Here is a 26,912-nt window from a genome sequence, read left to right as displayed (position 1 = left end):
AGGATGGAACCCTGGGAAACATCTGTATTTAAGGGAAAGAAAGAGAAATAAGAGGCTAGTGAAGGATACTGGGAATGAGTAGTAGAAGGGGGAAGGAGTAGAACAAAAAAGGAATCTTGAAATGACTCACATCTCCCAGACTACACTTTAATATTAATTTCAGCTTAGTGTGTCAAAAGTGGCAAGAGGTGTCACAAGGTTTGTACTGAGTTCTGAGGGCAGAATGTAGCAATATTCTAACACCTTACTTAAGTTCAAGGGGGTTCTTTCTTTATGTCAAAGACAGATATCTTTAAGCATAAAATTTTATGTTTCACTAATTTATCTGAAAGAAAAGAAAAATTACTGGAGAGATTGCTCATCATCAACTAATAGGCCTTAATCAAAATAAAAATAATAACTTTTTTTGACTCAAGAGATTTAATAAGATTTATCTGAAAAAGGAGAAACAGGGAAAAGGTCCACATTTAAAAAAATAAATCATCAGGTAGCTAGGAAATTTGGTTTATTAAAAGATACCCTAATCAGTCTTAATTACACTTATAAAACTGATACTGCCACACACCTGGATGAACTATTTCAAGCATACTCAGCCGTAATTCTCGGGAAAGTCTCATGGCTCTCTGCCTTTGAAGTTGCAGTTGTAATCTGCGATCCTCTTCTTCCTTCTGTCTACTTAGCTTCAGTAACATCTTTGTTCGTTTAGATCTGTGATGGAAACAGTAAGTACACACAATTTTCATAATTATATGTCCACTCAAGAAGTATTTATGAAAAACGGCTTAACCTCACTAGTAATCATATAAATACAGACAGCAAAAAAAATTTTAAACATAATTCCTAGTGTAGTTAGAGTATGATGAAATAACTTTTCATGTGCTGCTCTACAACCTTTCTGAAGAAATATTTTGGATACATGCATCAAAATATTTCTGAAGAAATACTTAAAATATGTATCAAAAGCCTTAAAAATGTTAACCAATTAATTCCATTTCTAATAATTTTCTTAAGGAAAAATCCGATAAGTATGTAAAGACTTACGTTAAAGGATGTTCTCCATAGCATTACAACAGTAACAAGCTGAAAACAAACCATATGTCCTACAATAGTGAGTTATATAAATAAATACTGGTTCATTCACTGGATGGAATTCTATAAACTATGAAAAAATAAAAATTTCAAAGAAGCAATCACTGTCCCTAAGGCAAACAAAGAAGAGATAGAGTTATGCCCTTAAGCTCGGTTTCAAGGGGGAAGTTGAAGGGTAGTGGAATATGCCACTCTGGCATAAAGATCGTTTTGAGCTGGAGGCAAATGAGAATCAGGAAACACAGAAAGAAGCCTTCCCAGAGGATCCCTTAACTGACTAAAAGCAGAAACAGCTGAGAAATGAGGACTGCCATAAATTTCCCCTCCCAAGGAAGTTTTATGGCCATAGAGATGGAAAGTTGATGCTAAGATAGACCTGCACAAATAACCCATATCTCCCATAAGTTCCCCAATATATTTACCTTCCCCAATATACTTACCTTCCCACAGTTTGCTGCCCTCAGAAACCTAAAATCCTTTTCTTTTCACCTGTCACTTCTCTGTAAGTTATTCTTTGTTAACGTCTATATAGGCCCAAATTCTTCTTTTTTTTTTTTTTTTTTTAAGGTAAGAAGTGGATTTATTTAGAGAAATACATGTTCCATAGACAAAATGTGGTCTGTCTCAAAAGGTGAGAACGGCCCTGGGAGAAACACACTCCACAGAGTGTGGGCCATCTCAGAAGGCGAGAGCTATATAAGCCCAAATTCTAACCACCCCTTTAAGTTATGCATCATGTCAGGTTTCTTCCATGTGATGTGTGCTACACATGTTAAGAAACTGTTTTTCTCTTGTTAATCTGTTTTTGTTTTTGTCAGTTAATTTTCAGGGCCCCAACCACCAAACTTAAAATATATAGAGGTAAAAATTGTTTTCTTCCCCTACAAAGTCAAACAAATAAAATTAAAATACCTAAGTATCAGCACCATGATAGAGGAAGGTAAATTGTGAGCTGTCCTGCTTGTGAGGCAGCTGTTAGCTGCTTCAGTAAACCTTGCTGAGGAAAAGGGTACTTAACAGAAAACAAAGTTTCTGACCATGAAAAGTGATTAAATAAAGAAGAAACCCCCAAGAAAGTGCTTTAGCAAGGGTGTGACTATAAAAGAGTACCTCTTGTTGAATCCAAAGCTCTGATGAATCTAGGTCCATAACTGTGAGTGGTGGGCACTCCCTCCCCCAAAAAAAACATGGGAGAGGGAAATTACTCTGAGATAATAACCTGACCACAAAGAGACAGAAATAACCTTGGCAGAAAGCCCAGCTACAAAGGAAGTAAAAGAAATTTGCATAAACTGTTGCAACTAATAGAAGAGGAAAGGTGCTGAAGCCTGGAGCAAACTGGAGATTAAAAAACTAAAAACTCATTATAATGTGAGATTTAAATAATTTTGGCTTCATGGCTAATGTCTTATAATGGATATATTTATAACTGGTCTGGTGTTGTTACATAAAGCAATGGAATTTCTATTTTAAAATAGTGGAATCTTAATTAGATTCCACAGATACCCCTCTAAGTGGACAAAATCTTTAATCCTAGGATACTTTTAAGTAAAGATTTTAATATTACAAAGAAAAGTAAACTGGCAAATTTGGCAACTACTGTAAGACTAAACATTAAAGGTCTGAATCCATGGCAGAGGGGCACCTTTAAATGTAAGAGGATACATAGCTGAGAATGGTAGCAGGAAGAATCCATAAGGGATAACTACTCTGAGTTCACTACAAAGGTAAAGCTATACCAAGAACATCTCAGACTCTTGAATAGAAGAATATACACTGTGACTCTCAAAATATTCATCACTTCCCAAATTTATTTAACCAAAGAAATAACTTTTTTAATATTTGTAAAGAAATAGCTAGTAGGATAGACAAACTTTGAGCAGTGCTGGAATGGATTATACTTGCCTCTCATGAGTACTATTTACTTAACAGATCTGCCTGCCTAACTAGATTTGTAAATCTTCAAGGGCAAAAAATGTGCCATATGCATTTTCCTCCCTACCACATTCTAAGTGCCCAGTAACATGCTGCAAAAAACTTTCTATTATTTTAATTTTGTGAGGTACATAGACAATTATCCCCATCTTATAGATGGGAAATTTGAGGCTGAGAGAGGTGGGGCAACTTGTCCAAGATCATTCAGCCCATAAGTTGCTGAGGAGGGATACAAACTCAAGTCTGTTTAACTCTCCCAATACGTAGCACAGCCTCTGGCATATATTAGGCACTTGAAGCATGCTTAAAAAATTAATGTTTTTTTGGCTATCAACAAAACTCATGCCCAATGATATTAATAACTTATCTTTTAAGTCTTCTCTGAAGGAAACTTTTATCAATGAAAAGCATGTCCACTAAGGGACACAGCCAGAGTGGCTTCAAGACCTTCCACTAACCCATCCAGATTCTTAGAGGCAATGGAAAGAAAACACACAGACACAAATGACTTAGCTCCTAAGGTCATTTATGATAAAGTAGAGCCATCTCGGAGGTGATTTCTCATGCAGCCTAACTTAAAGCTAAATTTTAGTTCACTATTTTAAAACACATTTGTAACTGAGAAACACAGCTGCAGTTATTAAAAGAATAGTTTCAGTTTTCTTAAAAAAAACATTGACTTCTGGAATATGCAAGTTACACTTTCGTGAACTAAAATTTGGCTTTAAATTAGGTTACATGAAATCACCTCTGAGATGGCTCTAATTTATCAACAACGACCTAAGAGCTAACTCATTTGTGTGTGGTGTGTGTGTGTTCTTTTTGTCACCTCTAAGAATCTGGATGGGTTAGTCATGTAAAAACTGGGCCATGTCTTCAGTATTTCATTTTTAGTCTACTTGAAATAGCAACAAATGACAAACTATGTCATATCTCAGTGACCATATGTATCCATGCCATATTTACTGAGGAAAATCAGGTTAACATACTTAAACCTTTTTGTACTCATACACATTCTTACCATAATTACATATGAACAATTATGGCAATTTTTAGTTTTAAGGGTTTAATGAGATAATTGACCATTACTGGCTCCCTCTGTAGGCCTGGCCCACAAAAAAGTCTTATTAAGTGAACAGGATTGTGTATTTGTTACATCAGATTCCTGTCTTGCATTATGTCCTTTGCTTTTGAAAGTACATCTGGTTAATGAAGTGCTGGTACTCAGAAATGTATGAAGCAAGAATGAAAGAAACAGATTAGAATATTGAAAAAGAAAAAAAAAAAACACCCCAAACTCTAAGTTTTCACTCAGCTATACTCTAATAAGATATATCTAGCCCTCTCAGATCATAATTCCTCTCACCCCAATTTTTTACCTGAAACTCCTCTGCAAAGTAATCACAGCAGATGGAAGCTTCTTTAATCTCTTTCTAGTCTGGAAACCCTTCCAATAAGCTTGAATCAAGCAAGCTGCTTGATGCAGTTTCTGAAATTAAAGGCCAGAATTAATTTAGAGACATCTCTAGGAAAGTCTTTTTTAGAAGTTTACTTCTTAAAATATCAGGCCTGGGCAAGTATTAATCTCCATCTTTAATAAGCTGAGCAGGAGGCAACATCTGCATAGGCCCAGGACAGGGAAGGCGTAAGAATATTAAACCTGATCTCCCAAAGGAAGCTCAGTTAGGCATTATCTAGAATATATTCAAGATACAGTCTAGTTAGCTTCAAATTCTCCCTGATTAATCTCACTTCCATTCCCATTACAAGGATTTCATAGTTTTGCTTATTTAATGCTTTAACATCTTTGCTTCACTTCCTATGCCTGGCTTCATTTATTCAAAGATTCAAGGGTATGAGGGACTCTTTGTATAGGTTAAAAAAAAAAAAGGCTCTGGGGTTAAAAATTTAGACCATAAACAACTCCTTCTCCCATAAAACTATGGCTGCTCTGGATGTTAGGGGAAAATAAGTAAAGGAAGGGGGAGAGAGAGCAAAAAAAAAAGATTCAAGAGACTACCACTATCCAATATTTTGAAACTAAAATGTTTACTGAAATGTTAGTTAATATCATGCAAATTATTTTTATAATTTAATACCTGCTCTTCTACTTCCTGATAGACCTTAGGGCTTAAAAGACCAATGAGCTGTCTAAGTTCTTGACTAAACTCTGTCCCAGGCTCTTGTTTATTTAGTAGACTTCTGAGTCCTGAAATGCAATAACAAAGGCACAACTATTAATAATAAAATATGATTTTGTTATCTAATCAGAATTAATTTGAGGTTAAAAAGTCTAGTTTAGAAACAAATGAAAACAATAACAAGATTAATCACATGATTTTTCTTTTTCCTTTTCTCAAAAACTTCTAGATTGAGGTCTTTAGGATTTTCCACTGTCCTGGAGTTCTTATGTGCTCACTTGTGAGATCTGATACAAAATCTGTCTAGTCAACCTCTTTAATTAAAAAAAAAAGGAAGAGTGGAATCACTGCGATAAGTCAAAGGGTAGAGACATATAGTTGTTTTTTTTTTTTTTGAACATAAATACCTTAAACAAAAACATTTAAAAAAAGATAACGAATACATACTGAGTAAATGCCTATCCTGTGGTAGCACTTAAGCAGGTTATTAGTTACTACTAACTAAAGGAAGTTATTATTACATAAAAATATACAGTAATGTATGTAATTTGGGGTAAATCAATAGGTTCCTGAGCTTTTATTATAGGAGAAGTGCTATAATATTAAAATACTGCACTTTCATCCCAAATTAAAACTGAGTAGTAATATAAGTTACAAAGTAAGTACTATTTCCAGGGCATGGAGGAATGATGGATTATAATGTATGTACGCAATATACATAAGCAAGGGAAAATGGCCTTGGACTGTACAACTGGGGAAGCCACTAGATGGGTCTTTCCATGTCTTATACTTTCTTCAAGACTCAAGTTCTCAGCAGTATTAATAATTGTAAAATATATTGAGGAAACTGAATAAGTTCTACTGTTGAGAAAAGAAAGGGAGACAGCTTAAGATAAAATTCCTTTAGAATGAACTCTGTTGTACATTCACATTTCTATAGAAGAAATCTAATTACAGAAATAAAAAATGTGTATCTGGCACAATATCATCTAGACAGTTTTATTACTGGCACTTCTCTCCCTATTTCTATAATACATAAAATAATTACAATGTTCACAGTAATGATTCATGCAAGATAAGTCACTAAAGTGCCTTCCAAATCATCAAGAATGATTAAAGGCCATTGTAATAGTTTTGGTATTAAATGCATCACATTATATTCTAATTCTTGAAATTTTATGTATAATATAACCCTGTATTAGTAAGTATATTTAATCAATTAGAAACCTACTTCTTGACCATACTGAATAAGAAAATATATTGTAATGAATTCATGGCTCTGGCTAGCAAAGAAATAAAACAAAGCTAACATATAACTTTGATTAACAGTTGAAAAAAAAAAAACTACCTGAGTAATTCTGGGTAAACACCTACATTTTATCCATGCCTCTGTTTCCACTGCTATATAACGAGGATAAGAGTAAACATCTCACAGGATTGTTATGAAGATTAAATATTTTAATACACATAAAGTATGAGGAATAGTTATCTGACACACAGTAAATGCTCAATTAAATGAAAGATATTATATGGTAATGGTAAAACACTGAGTCCTTTCCTTCTCAAGTTTTCAGACTTTTTATTCACATATGTTTGATTTTGGAGGTGAGGGAAATTTTTTGTTTGTCTTTGAGGAAAGGCAGTATAGGAGTTGAAGAGTAATTATCAATTGATGTAAAGATCAAAAGGGCTGTCAATCTCTGAAGCACAGCTCTATTTTCTCAGTAAAGTTAGGTAAGATCACTGATCTTTTTGGTCATTATTTTACTACACTATATGGTATATTCAATACACAACCTTCTTGTCAGAGAGGGAGCAAATATTCATTGTAACCTTGTCAATAAGGTATCATATGCCATCTGTTGAGACACGAAGATGGCTGGATTACATAAAGGTTTTTTCCCTGAATTGTTATCTGCTGTGACAGAGTTTATCCGCACATTTCAATTATTGACTTTTTAAAAACACAAGTATTTTGTTTTCCATAAACCATCAATAAAAATGTTCTTTTTGAGACTTGCAAGAAAAGAAAGAATATATGTACTACCTTTGTAGCAGGCACTTAGTCTCAGTAAAATCAAAATTTCCTGATGGGATTCAGCCATCAACAGTAGGAGCCTTGTAGCAGTACTTCTTATGACTGGACTAGGAGTTGATAAAAGTTTGAAAACAACTTCATCTAAAATTGAATGCAGGGTTTTCCCTTCTATTCTGAGTAAATCACCACTAATAGAACAAAATAAAAAAATAAAAAATGTACCGTTACTAAACGACACATAAGTGTCACAAAAAATTAAACATTAAAGGTGCAGCAACTTAATGCCTATGGCCTGATCCATGAAGATAACCAGTAGTTTAAGCAGATAGCTTAGTTCCAAGAATACATCACATTAAATCAATTAATTGAATTCTTACTGTAAGGCACCATGCTAGGTAAAGTAAGGAATACAAAGTTGCCAAAGAAACTTGCAATCAAATACTGGAGGAAAGATAAATGTGCAAAATAGTAAATAGATGGTTCAAAAGCTTCAAGGTAATAATAAGAGGAAAATCACAGGACATTAAGTACATGGTTCACTGCTTAATGATGTACGAAGACAAACATGTTATAGGAATTCAATTATCATGTACTTAATATAGAAGGAACTTTTTCTTTTAGTATTCCTTTATTACACTAGCAACTTCATGTTGCATTACCGATGTCACGAAAAATTACCTGAAACATCGAAATAGTCAAAAGGGATTACTGGGTGTTCTTTTACTCACCCCACCAAGGAGTATGTGATTTTCTAGGGGTGTGTACCTTTGATTATCCATTTACTACTGATTAGGATATTTTGCAATTCTGTAAAAGTAGATGTTGGCTTGTAGAAAGCAAATAATGGCAATGATTATTATCTGAGAGCAATGCAAAGAGATTCTTACTCAACAACAATATAAATGACTTTTATCCAGTAGAAAAAGTAACCGTAAAGGTTATGCCTGATATTCTCTACCATTCAGCTTCTGTGATAAAATGTTCTTCTGATCCTCTTCCATCCTCTACTTACAGATTTTTGACCATTCTTTCTCAGTCTTCTTTGTGGGCTCCCCTTCCCCAATATACCCCTTAAGGGTTACTCCCCAGGATTCTATTTTCAGCCCATTTCTTTTCTCACTCTATTCATATTTTCCACTGAGCTCATCTTCTCTCATGTTTTTAACTATCATTTTTAGGCTAACTCATAAGTCCATAGTTCTAGTCCAGATCTCTTCCAGAAGTCACATTCACTTGTCAGTGGACATTTAAGTTGTCTTGTCTTTGGGTGTTACAGATAAAGCTGCTATAAACATTTGTGTACAAGTCTTTGCATGGACTCTTATTTCTCTGCCTGCTGTAAACATCTACCTATGTTGGACATAACCAATATTGAATTTGTTTTGGCTATACCACTGTCTATTATCCATTATAGAAAACTTGGTGTCATACCTGAAGGCATCCTTTGTCTTACTGCGTATCAAAATGCTCAGGAAGACCTAAGGATTTTTTATTTTGACCAGCTTCATTAAAGTATAATTGATATACAACAAACTGCACACATTTAATGTACAATTTGGTAAGTTTTGACGTTTCCCCATCACAATCAAGATAATGAACATACCCATCATCCCCCAAAGCTTCCTTTTGTTTCACTGTAGTCCCTCCCTTCTTACCTTCCCTGGCACCTTATACCCAGGCAACCACTGATCTGCTTTCTGTCACTATAAATTAATTTACATTTTCTAGAATTTTATACATAGTTATGATTGTAGATCCTATCTGAACATCATCAGTTTGCAGAAATGATTACTTTGTATTACTAAAGGAAGAGGGGGAAAAAAAAAGAGCAAAGCAGAGATTCTATGATGGCACAAGTTTGATTTTCTCATCCTTTTAAAGCCTAATCAAAGTATGACCATTTCTGCTAAATTTCCTGCCTTTGTATGCTTTACAAATAAAGAAAATTTTAAGATGTAGGCAGTTTCAATAACCAGATGTGGTTAACTTGCTTGGAAACAATTTGATCCTTTCAGATCTTGCTTTTATTTTGTTTGGATGATCCAGAATGGTGCTCAGTCTAGTGCTATTATCCCCCACTACTAAGATGAAACCATCCTGAGTACTCTCAGTGCTCCATTTTTCATGTAGTTTTCCAGTCTGGCTGCTGGAATCAGTCAGTATTCTTGGCTCTGTGTTTCTGGTACTGCTCCTTTTAATCCTTTTGGATTACTGTTTTCCATGACATTGGATAGTTTCCTCAAATGCATGTGCTGATCAGTACTCTACTGAAAACTTGAAGGGGACTCTGCAGATCTCTGGGGTTCTCTCTTTGTGTAGCTCTCTCTTCTATGGTATCCTGTCTTATGAACTCTAGCCTACTTTTTACCCTCTGCATGTTGTTTCTTACCTGTGTGCACTTGCTTATATTGTTATCTCTGCCTAGAAATACTGTTTTCTCTTCTTCCTCCCTGGCTAATTTCTCATCCGTAAAGTTTCATCTCAGGTGTTAACCTTCTCCAGGAAGTATCCCCCCCCTCAGTTTGGTTTAGGAGCTTCTCTAATATTTGTGTACCCTTAAACACTGTAACTTATTACACTGTAATATAATTGTCCTTATGTGTTAGTCTCTTCCACTATACTGTAAGCTATTTGAAGACAAGGTTCATATCTTAATCAATTTTGTAAACCCAATGACAGACAAATACTTGGCACATATAGTAGATGCTTAACAAATCCATATTGAACTGAAAGAATCAATGATTTCAACAGTGTTTACTCTGCCTTTCTATTTTAACCTGGGGAAATTGCCTATTACTTCTTTTATGCCCTTCTATAGCACCTGGCAAATACTAAGCTTGCTGTTTACTAAATAAATATATGATTAAACATTTTTTATTGTGATCCCAATATTTTCCTTCAGATATCACAGTAATTTTTCTTCTCTAAGCCTGAGATTTGGGCTAAAATCTTCTTAAGCTCTGAGATAAGATACAAATTTGATAATAAATTTCCAGTCTTTTACAGTATTTTACAACCATTTTTTTCTGAAATACAATGGTAATAATAGAGCTTTTTAAATGCCATGTACAAGTCATATACAATCGATGATTTTAGGAAAATTGGAATAAAATTGGTAATGCTCTGATCACAAATAAAAAATTCTACATATTTTGTAAGGCCAAGTTACCTGCTGATCTGTACTATGTTCTGTAGCATGGTCATGACCGTAGATCCTACCTGAACATTGTCAGTTTGTAGTAAGTGCAAGAAATGATCACTTCGCAGTACTAAAGGAAGAGAAGATAAGAAAGATTAAGACTCTATGATGATACAATTGGTATTTACTTGCCCTTTCAAAACCAAGCCAAAGCATAATCATTTCTGTTAAACTTCCTGCCTTTATATACTTTGCAATAAAGATTTTTTAGAATAGTTTCAATAACTATAATAGATAGCTATTCCATTTTTATGGACAGTTACAAATAAAGAAATACTAAGCTAAGATGGGACTTCCCTGGTGGCGCAGTGGATAAGAATCTGCCTGCCAATGTAGGTGACATGGGTTCGATCACTGGTCCGGGAAGATCCCACATGCCACAGAGCAACTAAGCCCATGCGCCACAACTACTGAGCCTGCACTCTAGAGCCCACGAGCCACAACTACTGAGCCTGCGTGCCACAAATACTGAAGCCTACGCACCTAGAGCCTGTGCTCTGCAACAAGAAAGCCACCGCAGTGAGAAGCCCGCGCACTGCAGCGAAGAGTAGCCCCTGCTCGCTGCAATTAGAGAAAGCACGAAGACCCAACGCAGCCAAAAATAAATTTAAAAAAAAATAAAGAAATACTAAGTTAAGAATCTACTGTTATCTCCCCTTAAATTAAAAGTAAAATATAAAATCCTAAGACTGAATCTCCTTTTCTAGCAGTGATTTCAGTGAAGAAAACCAAGTTTTCTGTGAAAAAAAGAGAATGTGAAGGAATAGCAATGGTACAGATGACCGTAATCAGCGGCTCGTGTCCTTAAAAATTTAATTGTTATATAATGTGTCATGTTTATCATGTTTGCTAATATCTTATCTTAAATAATAATAAAATCATTAACTACCCAGAAGAGTATTTGTTTTTATTGGTTTATAATTTTTAGGCTCTGAGCAGTCAGTTATGAAGACTTGGCACTGGATGCTTACGCAAGTCGCTTAACCTCTCAGAACACCTATTTCTGCCTCTGTAAAACTAAAAATAACAGCTCTTTCACAGACTACTGTAAAATGTCCTAGAACAGGGTAGGTTCCCAGTAAATGTCAGTTTATAGTCCTTTCTTCACTAACTGATCAGAATTTTTTTTTAAAATAAATTTATTTATTTATTTATTTATTTATTTATGGCTGTGTTGGGTCTTTGTTGCTGTGCATGGGCTTTCTCTAGTTGCGGTGAGTGGGGGCTACTCTTCGTTGCGGTGTTTGGGCTTCTCATTGCGGTGGCTTCTCTTGTTGCGGAGCATGGGCTCTAGGTGCACAGGCTTCAGTAGTTGTGGCACATGGGCTGTAGAGCGCAGGCTCAGTAGTTGTGGCACACAGGCTTAGTTGCTCCATGGCATGTGGGATATTCCCGGACCAGGGCTCGAACCCGTGTCCCCTGCATTGGCAGGCGGATTCTTAACCACTGCACCACCAGGGAAGCCCCTCAGAATTTTAATTAAAGTGGGATCAGCTATGTTGGCAAGGCAGCTCTGTGAACACTACCCTAGCTTCTACAAAACAACTTTCCTCTTTTCCTCTTTCAGTTTCCTGAGGGAACGTATTTGATTTCTTTCACATACTAACTACTGTTCTTCATTTCTATTTATATAATCCAGTATTTCAATATCTCACCAGATACCATTCTTTTTTAATGTTTAACAACTTCAAAACACAATACCACTACTATTAAGTATTTTTATGGCTTCTAATTTTCTATTCTTTAATAGCAAAAAAATTCTCCTCTGTAGCTGGGATAAGTGTATTTTTCCATTTTTTGTCTACTTAAAGATGTTTCATTAACAACTCTTTAATTAACTTTGAATTCACTGAAATCATGTAGTATCTAGTGTGTATATACCTTTTTTCTATATTGGAAAAATTATGATAATTTATTAAAGTTATTCTACTTTATTTTTTATACTATTTGTCTTATATTATTATATAACTTATTTTTGAAGCCTCTATTATGTTTTTCAAGTGCAGTCAGATAACTATTTGGTCCCCCAAACTAAAACTGATACTTTTGCCCATTTCTTTATTTAATTAAACTTTTTACAATTAAAGTTTCAAACATATGTAAGAGTAGAGAGAACAGTATAATGACCCTGCATGTACCAGTCACTCAACTTTAACAGTGATCAACTCACCAACAATCTTGTTTCACCTATCCCATCTACTTCCTGCCTCCCATTTTATTTGAAAGCAAATCTAAGACATCAAATCATTTTACACACAAGTATTTCAATACATATTCTCAAAACATATGAATTATTAAAAAATAAAACATAGCCATTATCTAACCTAAATAATCATGATTCCCTGATTTTATCAAATATCCAGTCAGTCCTCCCATTTCCATTTTTTGTGTGAATTTTTAAAAGTTTATTTGAATCAAGATCCAATTAAGAGTCACACATTGGAACTGGTTATCTTTCAAATTTCTTTTAACCTATGGGTTTCTACTTTACCTTTTTTCCCCCTTGCAATTTATTTGTTGATGAAACTATGTCAATTGTCCTATGAGTTTCCCACAGTCTAGCTTTGCTAACTGCATTCCTGGGGTATAATTTAATGTTTCTCTGACCCTCTACAAATTGGTAGTTGGAGCTCCAGGATCAAAATGATTCATGTTTGAATTTTTGGCATATCCATGTCATATGTGAGGTTATGATGAGGCACTTATTATCTGGTTTTCTCTCCTTCTGAGGTGTTGACAGTGATGGATAATTCACTAAAGGTTGCAAAATGGCACTATTCTATCATACCTTTTTCACTTATTAGTTGGGATATGTTTATAAAGAAAAGTTTCTCCTCATCAATATGTAAGAAAAGGCAGTATAAATGCTGGACTCTTCATTTACCAGTTTTCAAAATGAACTGGTCCCCTAGCAGACTCTAATGGTAACTTTTATTAATAGTGGTATGGGAATATATAAAAAAAGATTAGCAAAATGTTGATAGTTGTTGAAGCTCAGTGATGAGTACATAGGGGTTCATTATACTATTCTACTTTCCATAATAAAAGGTTAAAGTTAATAATCTCACTATATTTGATGAGTTTTAATCCACTGTAGTTATTACCCTTATTACTGTTCAAATTTCCCATTTTTAGCTAGTAGAAGCCTCCTTATGTTGGCTCCTGAGTCCTTTTCACAGAATCCTAATAGACTTTGATTGCTTCCTTCCTATCTAGTATTCAAGAGACTTTTGGCTTACCTTGCATATTTTCTACCTCATACCTATATACAGTCAGCCATTTCTCCAAGGAGGTGGTTCTCTTGAGAGAAAAGGTTACTGGACATCCTAATTTTGTATCCAATTGTTTAACTTAGTTTTAATACCTACTTTATTGGTGTTTTAAATCTACAGATTGATCTGCGGAGTATTGTCACATTTGTTATAATTTTTTTTTTTAATTTGAAAATGGTGTTAATTTATTAATAATAACTATGAATCCGAAGAGTTGAAACCACCTTAAAAACACCTCCACATACCAGAAAATGACCCAGTTCACAACAATATATATACACATACACATATATAAATTTCTCTGACCTAGTTACAAATTCTACTGCACAGAGTATTCCTCTAGTACATACGTCTTTACTACTCTCTGCCTAATGGAAACATCCTGTTTTGGATAAGAGCCCTGATGCCTGGCAAAGCACCTCACTGCGTGTATCTACTGCCAGCAGATCAAGGAGGCCAGCAAGGAGAAAACACAAATGGCCCTAGAAAAAGGCATAATACATATTTAATCTCCTAATTCCGACCTTATATCAACATACTATAGCAGTTGTTTTCCATGTAAGTTAAATACTACAAGAGGTATGTTTATGAGTCTGAAGTTTAGCTCTACGCTGGGCCTAGAATTTGGCCTCAAAACCACAATAATGTGACACTGAAAGAAAAATGTGGCTAATTCTTTAAGTAACACAGAATTTCCAATTTTCTAATTTTTATTGGGTTACAATCGAGAATGTTAATTTAACAACGTGATAGAGGTTGGCAGTAATATATATTAGTACAAATGTGTCTGTTTTATATAAATTTGCAGTTAATCAACTACACTAATAATAAATATAAGAGTTATCTTTTTATTTGGGTCTCTTTCACATTCATGTTTCTTTCACAGGTTAGAAAAACAAACCTTCCCGCAGGAATTGACAAAGCAAAGGAAAGGAGAAGCTCTTACTGGCTGGGATCCACTTCTGGCACTTGTCGCAGAAGTAGGACAGCTGCTCCTCCCTCCACGACACGTCCCCTTCATCACTGTTTAGGGAGTCCCCGCTCTGGTCGTGAGACAAGTCCACGGACGCCTGGTCCTCTGACTCGACGATCAGCAGAGTCTCCCCCTCCACCTCTCCCTCCTCCAGCCCCTCCAAGGTGGACGTTCTTGTGGCTTCATCGTCGTGCCGACTGATCAAACTGCTCAGATGGATGTTACTCTCCATCCCTCCCGGCTTGCAGGTTCAGTGCTCTTGGGAACAATCTCAGTCTCTGGACACTAAGCTTGAAGGGGCTCCTTGCTGACCACACAAACAAACTCTCAGAAGAGCGTCTGCCTGGCTCTACTCAGACACAAGGGGCACTTAAAGCAATTATTTAGAATATACGATCCATCGTCCTTTTTCTGATCAAGTTTAAAAGGACGGTGACCACAAAAAGGCTGAAGATCTCACTAAGCTGTTCTCCATCAACACTCACACACACTTAACGCTGTCTGTTCCATCAATATCTCACACGCATTTCAAGTCACGTTTTTTGAGATCCTTTTGCCAACACCATCTTCTCTCTTTCTGCTTCAAGTTGCTCAGTCAGAAGAATCTGTTCTCCCAAAAGACGAGTATTTTCTTTTTTCCGATTTTGCCTCTCAATGTCTCTGATCACTCCGTCACGAAGCCTCTGCTGGTCCTGCCGCTGCTTCATATGCACGCCCGCCATGGTGGCCGCCGTCAGCACCACCAAGAGGCCCAGCACCACCTTCGAGCTCCCCGACATCCCGGCGCCGGCCACCGCAGCCTCCGCTCTCAGTGCCCCAGGCCTGGGGCCGCCGCCGAGCACGCGCCGTTGTCGGGGCGGGCCAGGCTCGACCCCTTGAGTGTAGAGCCCCAGCTGCCGCCAGGCGCGAGCAGTCGCTTGTTATAATTTTTGAAAAGGAATATGGCATATTTAAAAATTTTTCAAGTATTCTCTCTCTCACTGTCTCTCTTTAACTAGGTCTTTAATATCTCACTATAGTGTGGCTAAGTACTTTATATTTTTGGTAAAATAGTTCTTTAAGTTGGGAAGTTTATAATAATATTTGTTCTATAATGGGAAATGGATAATGCTTTTTTAAAAAAGAAGTATTCAAGCATGTTACTTAGCTCTATGTGGCTATAACTACCAAAAGTATTAGTTATACTAATCGAAAGTAGTTGCCTTTAGAAAATGGGAACTGGAGTGAGGTGTGAGGGCCAGGGATTGTGTGTATTTTTTAAACAATTCTTACGGAACTATCTGACTCTTTAAATTATGCACATGCATAATTCTGAGAGTAAAAAATAAAATATTAATATTCAGTTCAATTTTTACATTCTAAAAAATATCAATGTTCTTATATTATTCCTATATAATTACATTTTTCTTAGATTAAATCTTTCAAGAAGGTAAGAATGTTGTCATCATTATTATTAGTTTACTTTCTCAGTCTCAAGGAAACATAATATAAAACTAACATGTATTTGTATTGCTCAATGTAAGTACAGAAATCCTATATAGTAACTTTCAAGTTTAGTAAAATATCATTAGATAAAAGCTTACTCTTACATCAATAGTTAGGCTGTGAGTTAAATTGTATCTACACTCTGTACATAGGGATTTCTATCATACTAAGTCTAAAATATAACTGTAATCTTTGGGGGAAAAAAAAAAGATTTTCCCTAGACTAAACTGTTAAGATCATTAATCCTTATCTTAGATTTGCTAAATAGAAAAAGCTAAGGAGAAAGTTATATTTTAGCAATTTTCCGCTTAATGTAATATCTACATTGTTAATGTTGTCTATTTAAAGCTGGAACATCCAAATGTAATTTTATTTTTTGTGTGTGGGGTTATTTCAGTGTGGTTTCATTTAACTGTGGTTATCTGTAGTTAATGAGGTATTTATTTTTAGAAAAAAAAAATCAAACTGTTAGTGGGTGACTCTACAATGACTATCAATTAAAAAATCTTTTTTCTTACCATTCTGGATGAGTTGAACATGTCCTCCCAATAGCCAGAAGAGAGAATCAGTCACAATTTCAAAAAAGTGTAGTAATGCATCTTTTTCTTCACCCTTAACACACACACAAAAAACCAATTGACTTTCCTGTAATTGTTTTAATAAATAAAAAAATAGACTTCTCTTTGAGGAGTCACAGGACCTGGTTTCTGGATCTATCTCAGCTATTTATGAGGTACATATCTTGTAGCTTTTAGTTTCTTAATTTATAAAACTGTGGTAACAGGCTGGTAATACCTACTCTACTTAACAGAAATGGTTGCTATCCAGAGGTCAAATGGGACAATATACGTAGTATAAGAACTACAAGTTGATAAACTAGGATTTTTCAATACCAGCTATACATAAGAATCATCTATGGAGTTTTAAAAAATATCCCGATGCACAGGCTTTAGTTCAAACATACTGAAATCTGAATCTCCAAAGTTAAAAGTCTGGACATCTGACTTTTTACAAAGTTAGGTGTGTGATTTGGTTATGTAGCCAGGGTTGAAAATCACTGCAATATGCAAATGTACATGTCAGCATAAAAAGCATTATTATTAGTGCATTTCAGTTGCAGCTTCTACTCTATGACTCCATGAAGGCAGAGACCATGTTATTTAGCTCTCCACTATACACCCAGTGTCTAAAACAGTTCTGACACACAGTGAAAGTTCAATCAATATTTATCCAATAAATAAATGACAATTTTTTCTGCTTCTTTCCTTCTGGAAAGTAGGGTGAGAAATTATTCTACATTAGAGTATGTGTCACAATGGGAAATAAGAAACAGATTACATTCACAATTCTGTCTTACTGGCCACATAATTTTAGTGGAAAGTTGTATAAAGGCCATTAATCTTATCCATGTCCTGAATGTACTGTGGCATACAAGTAATGACAACAGCAAAAACATGGTTGCTATGGTTACTCTTCATAATAATGAAAGTATTTTCTTCCTATTATTCTACCTCAGGGTTAGATAGGTGCTTAAATAGACGTGTACTAACAAATATACCAACAGTCAAAAAAGAAAGAAGTGTAACATTAGATCAAGAATCCCTTTAGTCCAATAAACTGCCTTAGCCAGTTTCACTGAAATAAAGGGCATGGTAATCTTCATTGCTGCCAACCTCGAAGTATAGTGCTGGGCTCCTATACTTACTGATTTCCTTTAAAAACCCATTAGATAATGTCACCCACAAATTCATGGCCTCTGAGACTGGTTAACATAATTTACCCTTAAGTCACTACAAAATTCTGGCAGTTATTTTTCTATTTTTACATATAAAATACATATATTGGGTTGGCCAAAAAGTTCATTCGGGTTTTTCTGTAACATGTTATGAAAAACCCAAACGAACTCTGGCCAACCTAATATATATATATGTATGTGTGTGTGTGTGTGTGTGTATGCATATATATATATATGCACGTATATATGTATATGTGTATGCATATTTTAACGAGTTTGCAGTTTAGGCCATAATACCCTGTGTATGTCCCACCATGTGCTCTACTACCTACCTGCTAGCTAATTTAAAAATATATATATAATTGGGAAACAACTAGGTAGATAGAACTAATAGATAAATTCAATTTTCTTTTTCTTTTTTTATCACTAGAAACAGAATTTTAATTAATTTTAAACCAAAGTCCAAATTGTTCCATTTTAGTCTGTGCTGATAATTAACTTTTTCTGTGCTTCCCATTGCCATGATGACCCATCAACAAACAAGTGCGGGGACCTTCAAGATGGTGGAGGAGTAAGACGTGGAGATCACCTTCCTCCCCACGAATACATCAAAAATACATCTACATGTGGAACAATGACTACAGAACACCTACTGAATGCTGGCAGAAGACCTCCGACTTCCCAAAAGGCAAGAAAATCCCCACGTACCTGGGTAGGGCAAAATAAAAAAGAAAAACCACAGACAAAAGAATAGGGACGGGACCTGCACCTCTGGGAGGGAGCTCTGAAGGAGGAAAAGTTTCCACACACTAGGAAGCCCCTTCACTGTCGGGGACAGGGGGTGACCGGGGGGAAGCTTCGGAGCCATGGAGGAGAGTGCAGCAACAGGGGTGCAGAGGGCAAAGCGGAGAGATTCTCGCACAGAGGATCGGTGCCGACCAGCACTCACCAGCCTGAGAGGCTTGTCTGCTCACCCACCGAGGCGGGTGGGGGCTGCGAGCTAAGGCTCAGGCTTTGGAGGTCAGATGCCAGGGAGAGGACTGGGGTTGGCTGCGTGAAGTCTGCCTGAAGGGGGCTAGTGCACCACAGCTAGCCGGGAGGGAGTCCGGGAAAGAATCTGAACCTGCCTAAGAGGCAAGAGACCATTCTTTTGGGGTGCGCAAGTAGAGCGGATTCCTGCTCCGTGTGCCCAGAGACAGCAGAGCACTGCCTAAGCGAGCTCCAGAGATGGGCATGAGCCACGACTGTCAGCTTGGACCCCAGACATGGGCATGGACCACTAACGCTGCCGCCGCTGCCACCAAGAATCCTATGTGCAAGCTCAGGTCACTATCCACACCCTCCCTGGGAGGCTGTGTAGCATGCCACTGCCAGGGTCCCATGATCCAGGGACAACTTCCCTGGGAGAACACAAGGCACACCTCAGGCTGTTGCAATGTCACACTGGCCTCTCCCTCCACAGGCTTGCCCCGCATGCCAATTATGACTACTGTACCCCTCCCTCTCCCTGGCCTGAGTGAGCAAGAAAGCCCTAATCAGCTGCTGCTTTAACCCCCTCCTGTCTGGGTGGCGAACAGATGCTTAAGGGGGGCCTACACGCAGAGGCGGGGCCAAAACCAAAGCTGAACCCCAGGAGCTGTACGAACAAAGAAGAGAAAGGGAAATTTCTCTGTGCAGCCTCAGAAGCAGTGGATTAAATCCTCACAATCAACTTGATAAACCCTGCATGTTTGGAATACAGGAATAGACAACGAATGTTCCCAAAATTGAGGTGGTGGACTTTGGAGCAACTGTAGACGTGGGGTTTGCTTTCTGCGTCTGATTTGTTTTTTGGGTTTAGGTTTATCTTAGTTTAGTTTTTAGTGCTTGTTATCATTGGTGGATTTATTAGTTTGGTTACTCTCTTCCTTTTTATTTTATTTTTATTTAAAAAAATTTTTTTTCCTTTTTTCTCTTTTTGTGAGTGTGTGTGTGTATATGTTTCTTTCTGTGATTATTGTCGGTTTAGGTTTGCTTTTACCATTTGTCCTAGGGTTCTGTCTGTTCGTTTTTTTTGTTGTTGTTGTTTGGTTTTGTTTGTTTTCTTTTTATCAGTGTGTGTGTGTATGTTTCTTTGTGTGATTTTGTCTGTATAGTTTTGCTTTTACCATTTGGTTTGGGGTTCTATCTGTTCATTTTTTTCTGTTGTTTTTTTTCCTTCCTTTTCTTCTGAGCCATGCGGCTGGCAGGGTCTTGGTGCTCTGGCCAGGTGTTAGGCCTGAGCCTCCGAGGTGGGAGAGCCAAGTCCAGGACACTGGACCACCAGAGACCTCCAGGCTCCACGTAATATCAATCAGCAAGAGCTCTCCCAGAGATCTCCATCTCAACACTAAGACCCAGCTCCATCCAACAGCCAGCAAGCTCCAGTGCTGGACGCCCCATGCCAAACAACTAGCAAGACAGGAACACAACCCCACTCGACAGCAGAGAGGCTGCCTAAAGTCATAATAAGTTCACAGACACCCCAAAAAACACCACCAGACACGGCCCTGCCCACCAGAAGGACAAGATCCAGCCTTACCCAGCAGAACACAGGCACCAGTCCCCTCCACCAGGAAGCCTACCCAAGCCACTGAACGAACCTCACCCACTGGGGGCAGACACCAAAAATAACGGGAACTATGAACCTACAGCCTGTGAAAAGGAGACCTCAAACACCGTAAGTTAAACAAAATGAGAAGACAAAGAAATATGCAGCAGATGAAGGAGCAAGGTAAAAACCCACGAGACCAAAGAAATGAAGAGGAAATAGGCAGTCTACCTGAAAAAGAATTCAGAGTAACGATAGTAAAGATGATCCAAAATCTCAGAAATAGAATGGAGAAAATAGAAGAAACATTCAACAAGGACCTAGAAGAACTAAAGAGCAAACAAACAATGATGAACAACACAATAAATGAAATTTAAAATACTCCAGAAGGAATCAATAACAGAATAACTGAGGCAGAAGAACGGATAAGTGACCTGGAAGATAGAATAGTGGAAAAAACAGCCACAGAGCAGAATAAAGAAAAAAGAATGAAAAGAACTCAGGACAGTCTCAGAGAACTCTGGGACAACATTAAACACACCAACATTCGAATTATAGGGGTCCCAGAAGAAGAAGAGAAAAAGAAAGGGTCTGAGAAAACATTTGAAGAGATTATAGTTGAAAACTTCCATAACATGGGAAAGGAAAGAGTCAATCAAGTCCAGGAAGCACAGAGAGTCCCATACAGGATAAATCAAAGGAGAAACATGCCAAGACACATATTAATCAAACTACCAAAAATTAAAATACAAAGAAAAAATATTAAAAGCAGCAAGGGAAAAGCAACAAACAACATACAAGGGAATCCCCATAAGGTTAACAGCTGATCTTTTAGCAAAAACTCTGCAAGCCAGAAGGGAAAGGCAAGACATATTTAAAGTGATAAGGAAAAACCTACAACCAAGATTACTCTACCCAGCAAGGATCTCATTCAGATTCGACGGAGCAATTAAAAACTTTGCAGAAAAGCAAAAGTTAAGAGAATTCAGCACCACCAAACCAGCTTTACAACAAATGCTAAAGGAATTTCTCTAGGCAGGAAACACAAGAGAAGGAAAAGACCTACAAAAAACACACGCAAAACAATTAAGAAAATGGTAATAGGAACATACATGTCAATAATTACCCTAAAAGTAAATGGATTAAATGCTCCAACCAAAAGACACAGACCGGCTGAATGGATACAAAAACAAAACCCATATATATTCTGCCTACAAGAGACCCACTTTAGACCTAGGGACACATACAGACTGAAAGTGAGGGGATGGAAAAAGATGTTCCATGCAAATGGAAATCAAAAGAAAGCTGGAATAGCAATACTCATATCAGACAAAATAGACTTTAAAATAAAGACTGTTACAAGAGACAAAGAAGGACACTACATAAAGATCAAGGGATCAATCCAAGAAAAAGATATAACAATTGTAAATATTTATGCACCCAACATAGGAGCACCTCAATACATAAGACAAATGCTAACAGCCATAAAAGGGGAAATCAACAGTAACACAATAATAGTAGGGGACTTTAACACCCCACTTTCACCAATGGACAGATCATCCAAAATGAAAATAAATAAGGAAACACAAGCTTTAAATGACACATTAGACCAGATGGACTTAATTGATATTTATAGGACATTCCATCCAAAAACAACAGAATACACTTTCTTCTCAAGTGCACATGGAACATTCTCCAGGACAGATCATACCTCGGGTCACAAATCAAGACTCAGTAAATTTAAGAAAATTGAAATCATATCAAGTATCTTTTCCGACCACAATGCCATGAGACTAGATATCAATTACAGTAAAAAAAAAAAATTGTAAAATATACAAACACATAGAGGCTAAACAATATGCTACTAAATAACCAAGAGATCACTGAAGAAATCAAAGAGGAAATCAAAAAAATACCTAGAAACAAATGACAATGAAAACATGATGACCCAGAAACATTTTCTGGGGGAGGGGCAAGATGGCGGAAGAGTAAGACGCAGAGATCACCTTCCTTCCCACAGATACAGTAGAAATACATCTACACGTGGAACTGCTCCTACAGAACACCCACTGAACGCTGGCAGAAGACGTCAGACGTCCCAAAAGTCTGAGCCGTGTGGATGAAAGGCTCTTGGTGCTCCAGCCAGGCATCAGGGCTGTGCCTCTGAGGTGGGAGAGCCAACTTCAGGACACTGGTCCACAAGAGACCTCCCAGCTCCACGTAATACCAAACGGCAAAAATCTCTCAGAGATCTCCATCTCAACATCAAGACCCAGCTTCACTCAACGACCAGCAAGCTACAGTACTGGACACCCTATGCCAAACAACTAGCAAGACAGGAACACAGCCCCATCCATTAGCAGAGAAGCTGCCTAAAATCATAATAAGGCCACAGACACCCCAAAACACACCACCAGACGTGGACGTGCCCACCAGAAAGACAAGATCCAACCTCATCCACCAGAACACAGGCACTAGTCCCCTCCACCAGGAAGCCTACACAACCCACTGAACCAACCTTAGCCACTGGGGACAGATACCAAAAACAACGGGAACTACGAACCTGCAGCCTGTGAAAAGGAGACCCCAAACACAGTAAGATAAGCAAAATGAGAAGACAAAAAACCACACAGCAGGTGAAGGAGCAGGGTCAAAACACACCAGACCTAACAAATGAAGAGGAAATAGGCAGTCTACCTGAAAAAGAATTCAGAATAATGATAGTAAAGATGATCCAAAATCTTGGAAATAGAATAGACAAAATGCAAGAAACATTTAACAAGGATGTAGAAGAACTAAAGAGGAACCAAGCAATGATGAAAAACACAATAAATGAAATTAAAAATACTCTAGATGGGATCAATAGCAGAATAACTGAGGCAGAAGAACGGATAAGTGACCTGGAAGATAGAATAGTGGAAATAACTACTGCAGAGCAGGATAAAGAAAAAAGAATGAAAAGAACTGAGGACAGTCTCAGAGACCTCTGGGACAACATTAAACGCACCAACATTCGAATTATAGGGGTCCCAGAAGAAGAAGAGAAAAAGAAAGGGACTGAGAAAATATTTGAAGAGATTATAGTTGAAAACTTCCCTAATATGGGAAAGGAAATAGTTAATCAAGTCCTGGAAGCACAGAGAGCCCCATACAGGATAAATCCAAGGAGAAACACGCCAAGACACATATTAATCAAACTATCAAAACATGATGACCCAAAACCTATGGGATGCAGCAAAAGCAGTTCTAAGAGGGAAGTTTATAGCAATACAATCATACCTCAAGAAACAAGAAAAATCTCAACCAACCTAACCTTACACCTAAAGCAATAAGAGAAAGAAGAGCAAAAAATCCCCCAAAGTTAGCAGAAGGAAAGAAATCATAAAGATGAGAGCAGAAATAAATGAAAAAGAAATGAAGGAAACAATAGCAAAGATCAATAAAACAAAAGCTGGTTCTTTGAGAAGATAAACAAAATTGATAAACCATTAGCCAGACTCATCAAGAAAAAAACAGAGAAAACTCAAATCAAAAGAATTAGAAATAAAAAACTAACAACTGACACTGCAGAAATACAAAGGATCATGAGAGACTACTACAAGCAACTATATACCAATAAAATGGACAACCTGGAAGAAATGGACGAATTCTTAGAAAAGTACAACCTTCCAAGACTGAACCAGGAAGAAATAGAAAATATGAACAGACCAATCACAAGTAATGAAATTGAAACTGTGATTAAAAACCTTCCAACAAACAAAAGCCCAGGACCAGATGGCTTCACAGGTGAATTCTAACAAACTTATCCTTCTCACACTCTTCCAAAATATAGCAGAGGGAGGAACACTCCCAAACTCATTCCACGAGGCCACCATCACCCCAATACCAAAACCAGACAAAGATGTCACAAAAAAAGAAAACTAAAGACCAATATCACTGATAAACACAGATGCAAAGATCCTCAACAAAATACGAGCAAACAGAATCCAACAGCACATTAAAAGGATCATACAGCATGATCAAGTGGGGTTTATCCCAGGGATGCAAGGATTCTTCAATATATGCAAATCAATCAATGTGATACACCATATTAACAAATTGAAGGATAAAAAACATACGATAATCTCAATAGATGCAGAAAAAGTTTTCGACAAAATTCAACACCCACTTATGATAAAAACTCTCCAGAAAGTGGGCATAGAGGGAACCTATCTCAACGTAATAAAGCCCATATATGACAAATCCACAGCCAACATCATTCTCAATGGTGAAAAACTGAAACCATTTCTTCTAAGATCAGGAAAAAGACAAGGTTGCCCACTCTCACTACTATTATTCAACATAGTTTTGGAAGTTTTAGCCACAGCAATCAGAGAAGAAAAAGAAATAAAAGGAATCCAAATCAGAAAAGAAGAAGTAAAGCTGTCACTGTTTGCAGATGACATGATACTACACATAGAGAATCCTAAAGATGCTACCAGAAAACTACTAGAGCTAATCAATGAATTCGGTAAAGTAGCAGGATACAAAATTAATGCACAGAAATCTCTTGCATTCCTATACATTAATGATGAAAAATCTGAAAGAGAAATTAAGGAAATACTCCCATTTACCATTACAACAAAAAGAATAAAATATCTAGGAATAAACCTACCTAAGGAGACAAAAGACCTGTATGCAGAAAACTATAAGACACTGATGAAAGAAATTAAAAACTATACAAACAGATGGAGAGATATACCATGTTCTTGGATTGGAAGAATCAATATTGTGAAAATGACTATACTACCAAAGCAATCTACAGATTTAATGCAGTCCCTATCAAACTACCAATGGCATTTTCCACAGAACTAGAACAAAAAATTTTACAATTTGTATGGAAACACAAAAGACCCTGAAGAGCCAAAGCAATCTTGAGAAAGGAAAAAGGAGCTGGAGGAATCAGGTTCCCTGACTTCAGACTATAGCACAAAGCTATAGTAATCAAGACAGTATGGTACTGGCACAAAAACAGAAATATAGATCAATGGAACAGGATAGAAAGCCCAGAGATAAACCCACGCACATATGGCCACCTTATCTTTGATAAAGGAGGCAAGGATATACAATGGAGAAAAGACAGCCTCTTCAATAAGTGGTGCTGGGAAAACTGGACAGCTACATGTAAAACAATGAAATTAGAACACTTTCTAACACCATACACAGAAATACACTCTAAATGGATTAAAAACTTCAATGTAAGGCCAGACACTATAAAACTCTTAGAGGAAAACATAGGCAGAACACTGTATGACATAAACCACAGCAAGATCCTTTTTGACCCACCTCCTAGAGAAATGTGAATAAAAAAAAAATAAACAAATGGGACCTAATGAAACTTAAAAGCTTTTGCACAGCAAAGGAAACCATAAACAAGTCAAAAGACAACCCTCAGAATGGGAGAAAAGATTTGCAAATGAGCAATTGAGAAAGGATTAATCTCCAAAATTTACAAGCAGCTCATGCAGCTCAGTATCGAAAAAAGAAACAACCCAATCCAAAAATGGGTAGAAGACCTAAATAGACATTTCTCGAAAGAAGATATACAGATTGCCAACAAACACATGAAAGGATGCTCAACATCACTAATCATTAGAGAAATGCAAATCAAAACCACAATGAGGTATCACCTCACATCGGTCAGAATGGCCACCATCAAAAAATCTACAAACAGTAAATGCTGGAGAGGGTGTGGAGAAAAGGGAGCCCTCTTGCACTGTTGGCGGGATTGTAAACTGATACAGCCACTATGGAGAACAGTATGGAGGTTCCTTAAAAAACTAAAAATAGAACTACCATATAACCCAGCAATCCCACTACTGGGCATATACCCTGAGAAAACCAGAATTCAAAAAGAGACATGTATCACAATGTTCATTGCAGCACTATTTACAATAGCCGGGACATGGAAGCAACCTAAGTGTCCATCGACAGATGAATGGATAAAGAAGATGTGGCAATGGAATGTTACTCAGCCATAAAAAGAAATGAAACTGAGAAATGAAACTTATTTGTACTGAGGTGGATGGACCTAGAGTCTGTCATACAGAGTGAAGTCAGAAAGAGAAAAATAAATACCGTATGCTAACATATATATGGAATGTAAAAAAAAATGGTTTTGATGAACCTAGGGGCAGGACAGGAATAAAGATGCAGACGTAGAGAATGGACTTGAGGACACAGGGAGGGGAAGGGTAAGTTGGGACGAAGTGAGAGAGTAGCACTGACATATATACACTACCAAATGTAAAATAGATAGCTAGTGGGAAGCAGCTGCATGGCACAGGGAGATCAGCTTGGTACTTTGTGACCACCTAGAGAGGTGGGATAGGGAAGGTGGGAGGGAGACGCAAGAGGGAGGGGATATGGGGATATATGTATACATATAGCTGATTCACTTTTTTATACAGCAGAAACAAACACAACATTGTAAAGCA

General features: G+C 37.1%; 1 protein-coding gene across 9 annotated transcripts in view; it reads right to left on the bottom strand.

The window, feature by feature from the left end:
* The window catches only part of IQCB1 (IQ motif containing B1), a 61,419-nt gene that overhangs the window by 24,919 nt on the left and 9,588 nt on the right, over positions 1-26,912 (bottom strand). For 5 of the 9 annotated variants that reach the window (XM_082459404.1, XM_082459408.1, XM_082459406.1 and 2 more), the window contains exons 6-11: positions 16,651-16,744; positions 10,373-10,472; positions 7,213-7,391; positions 5,124-5,233; positions 4,404-4,513; positions 566-708 (exon numbers count right to left, since the gene is read on the bottom strand). In XM_082459404.1, coding sequence (XP_082315530.1) covers positions 566-708; positions 4,404-4,513; positions 5,124-5,233; positions 7,213-7,391; positions 10,373-10,472; positions 16,651-16,744 — 736 coding nt within the window. Of the gene's footprint in view, positions 1-565; positions 709-4,403; positions 4,514-5,123; positions 5,234-7,212; positions 7,392-10,372; positions 10,473-14,620; positions 15,564-16,650; positions 16,745-26,912 lie in introns of those variants that run through there. The other 4 variants (XM_082459409.1, XM_082459410.1, XM_082459411.1 and 1 more) reach the window with 4 other exon arrangements.

The sequence above is a fragment of the Balaenoptera physalus genome, assembly GCF_965194825.1.
Source record: "Balaenoptera physalus genome assembly, chromosome: 4".
Taxonomy (NCBI): domain Eukaryota; kingdom Metazoa; phylum Chordata; class Mammalia; order Artiodactyla; family Balaenopteridae; genus Balaenoptera; species Balaenoptera physalus.
This window is presented reverse-complemented; position numbering and strand designations above follow the sequence as displayed.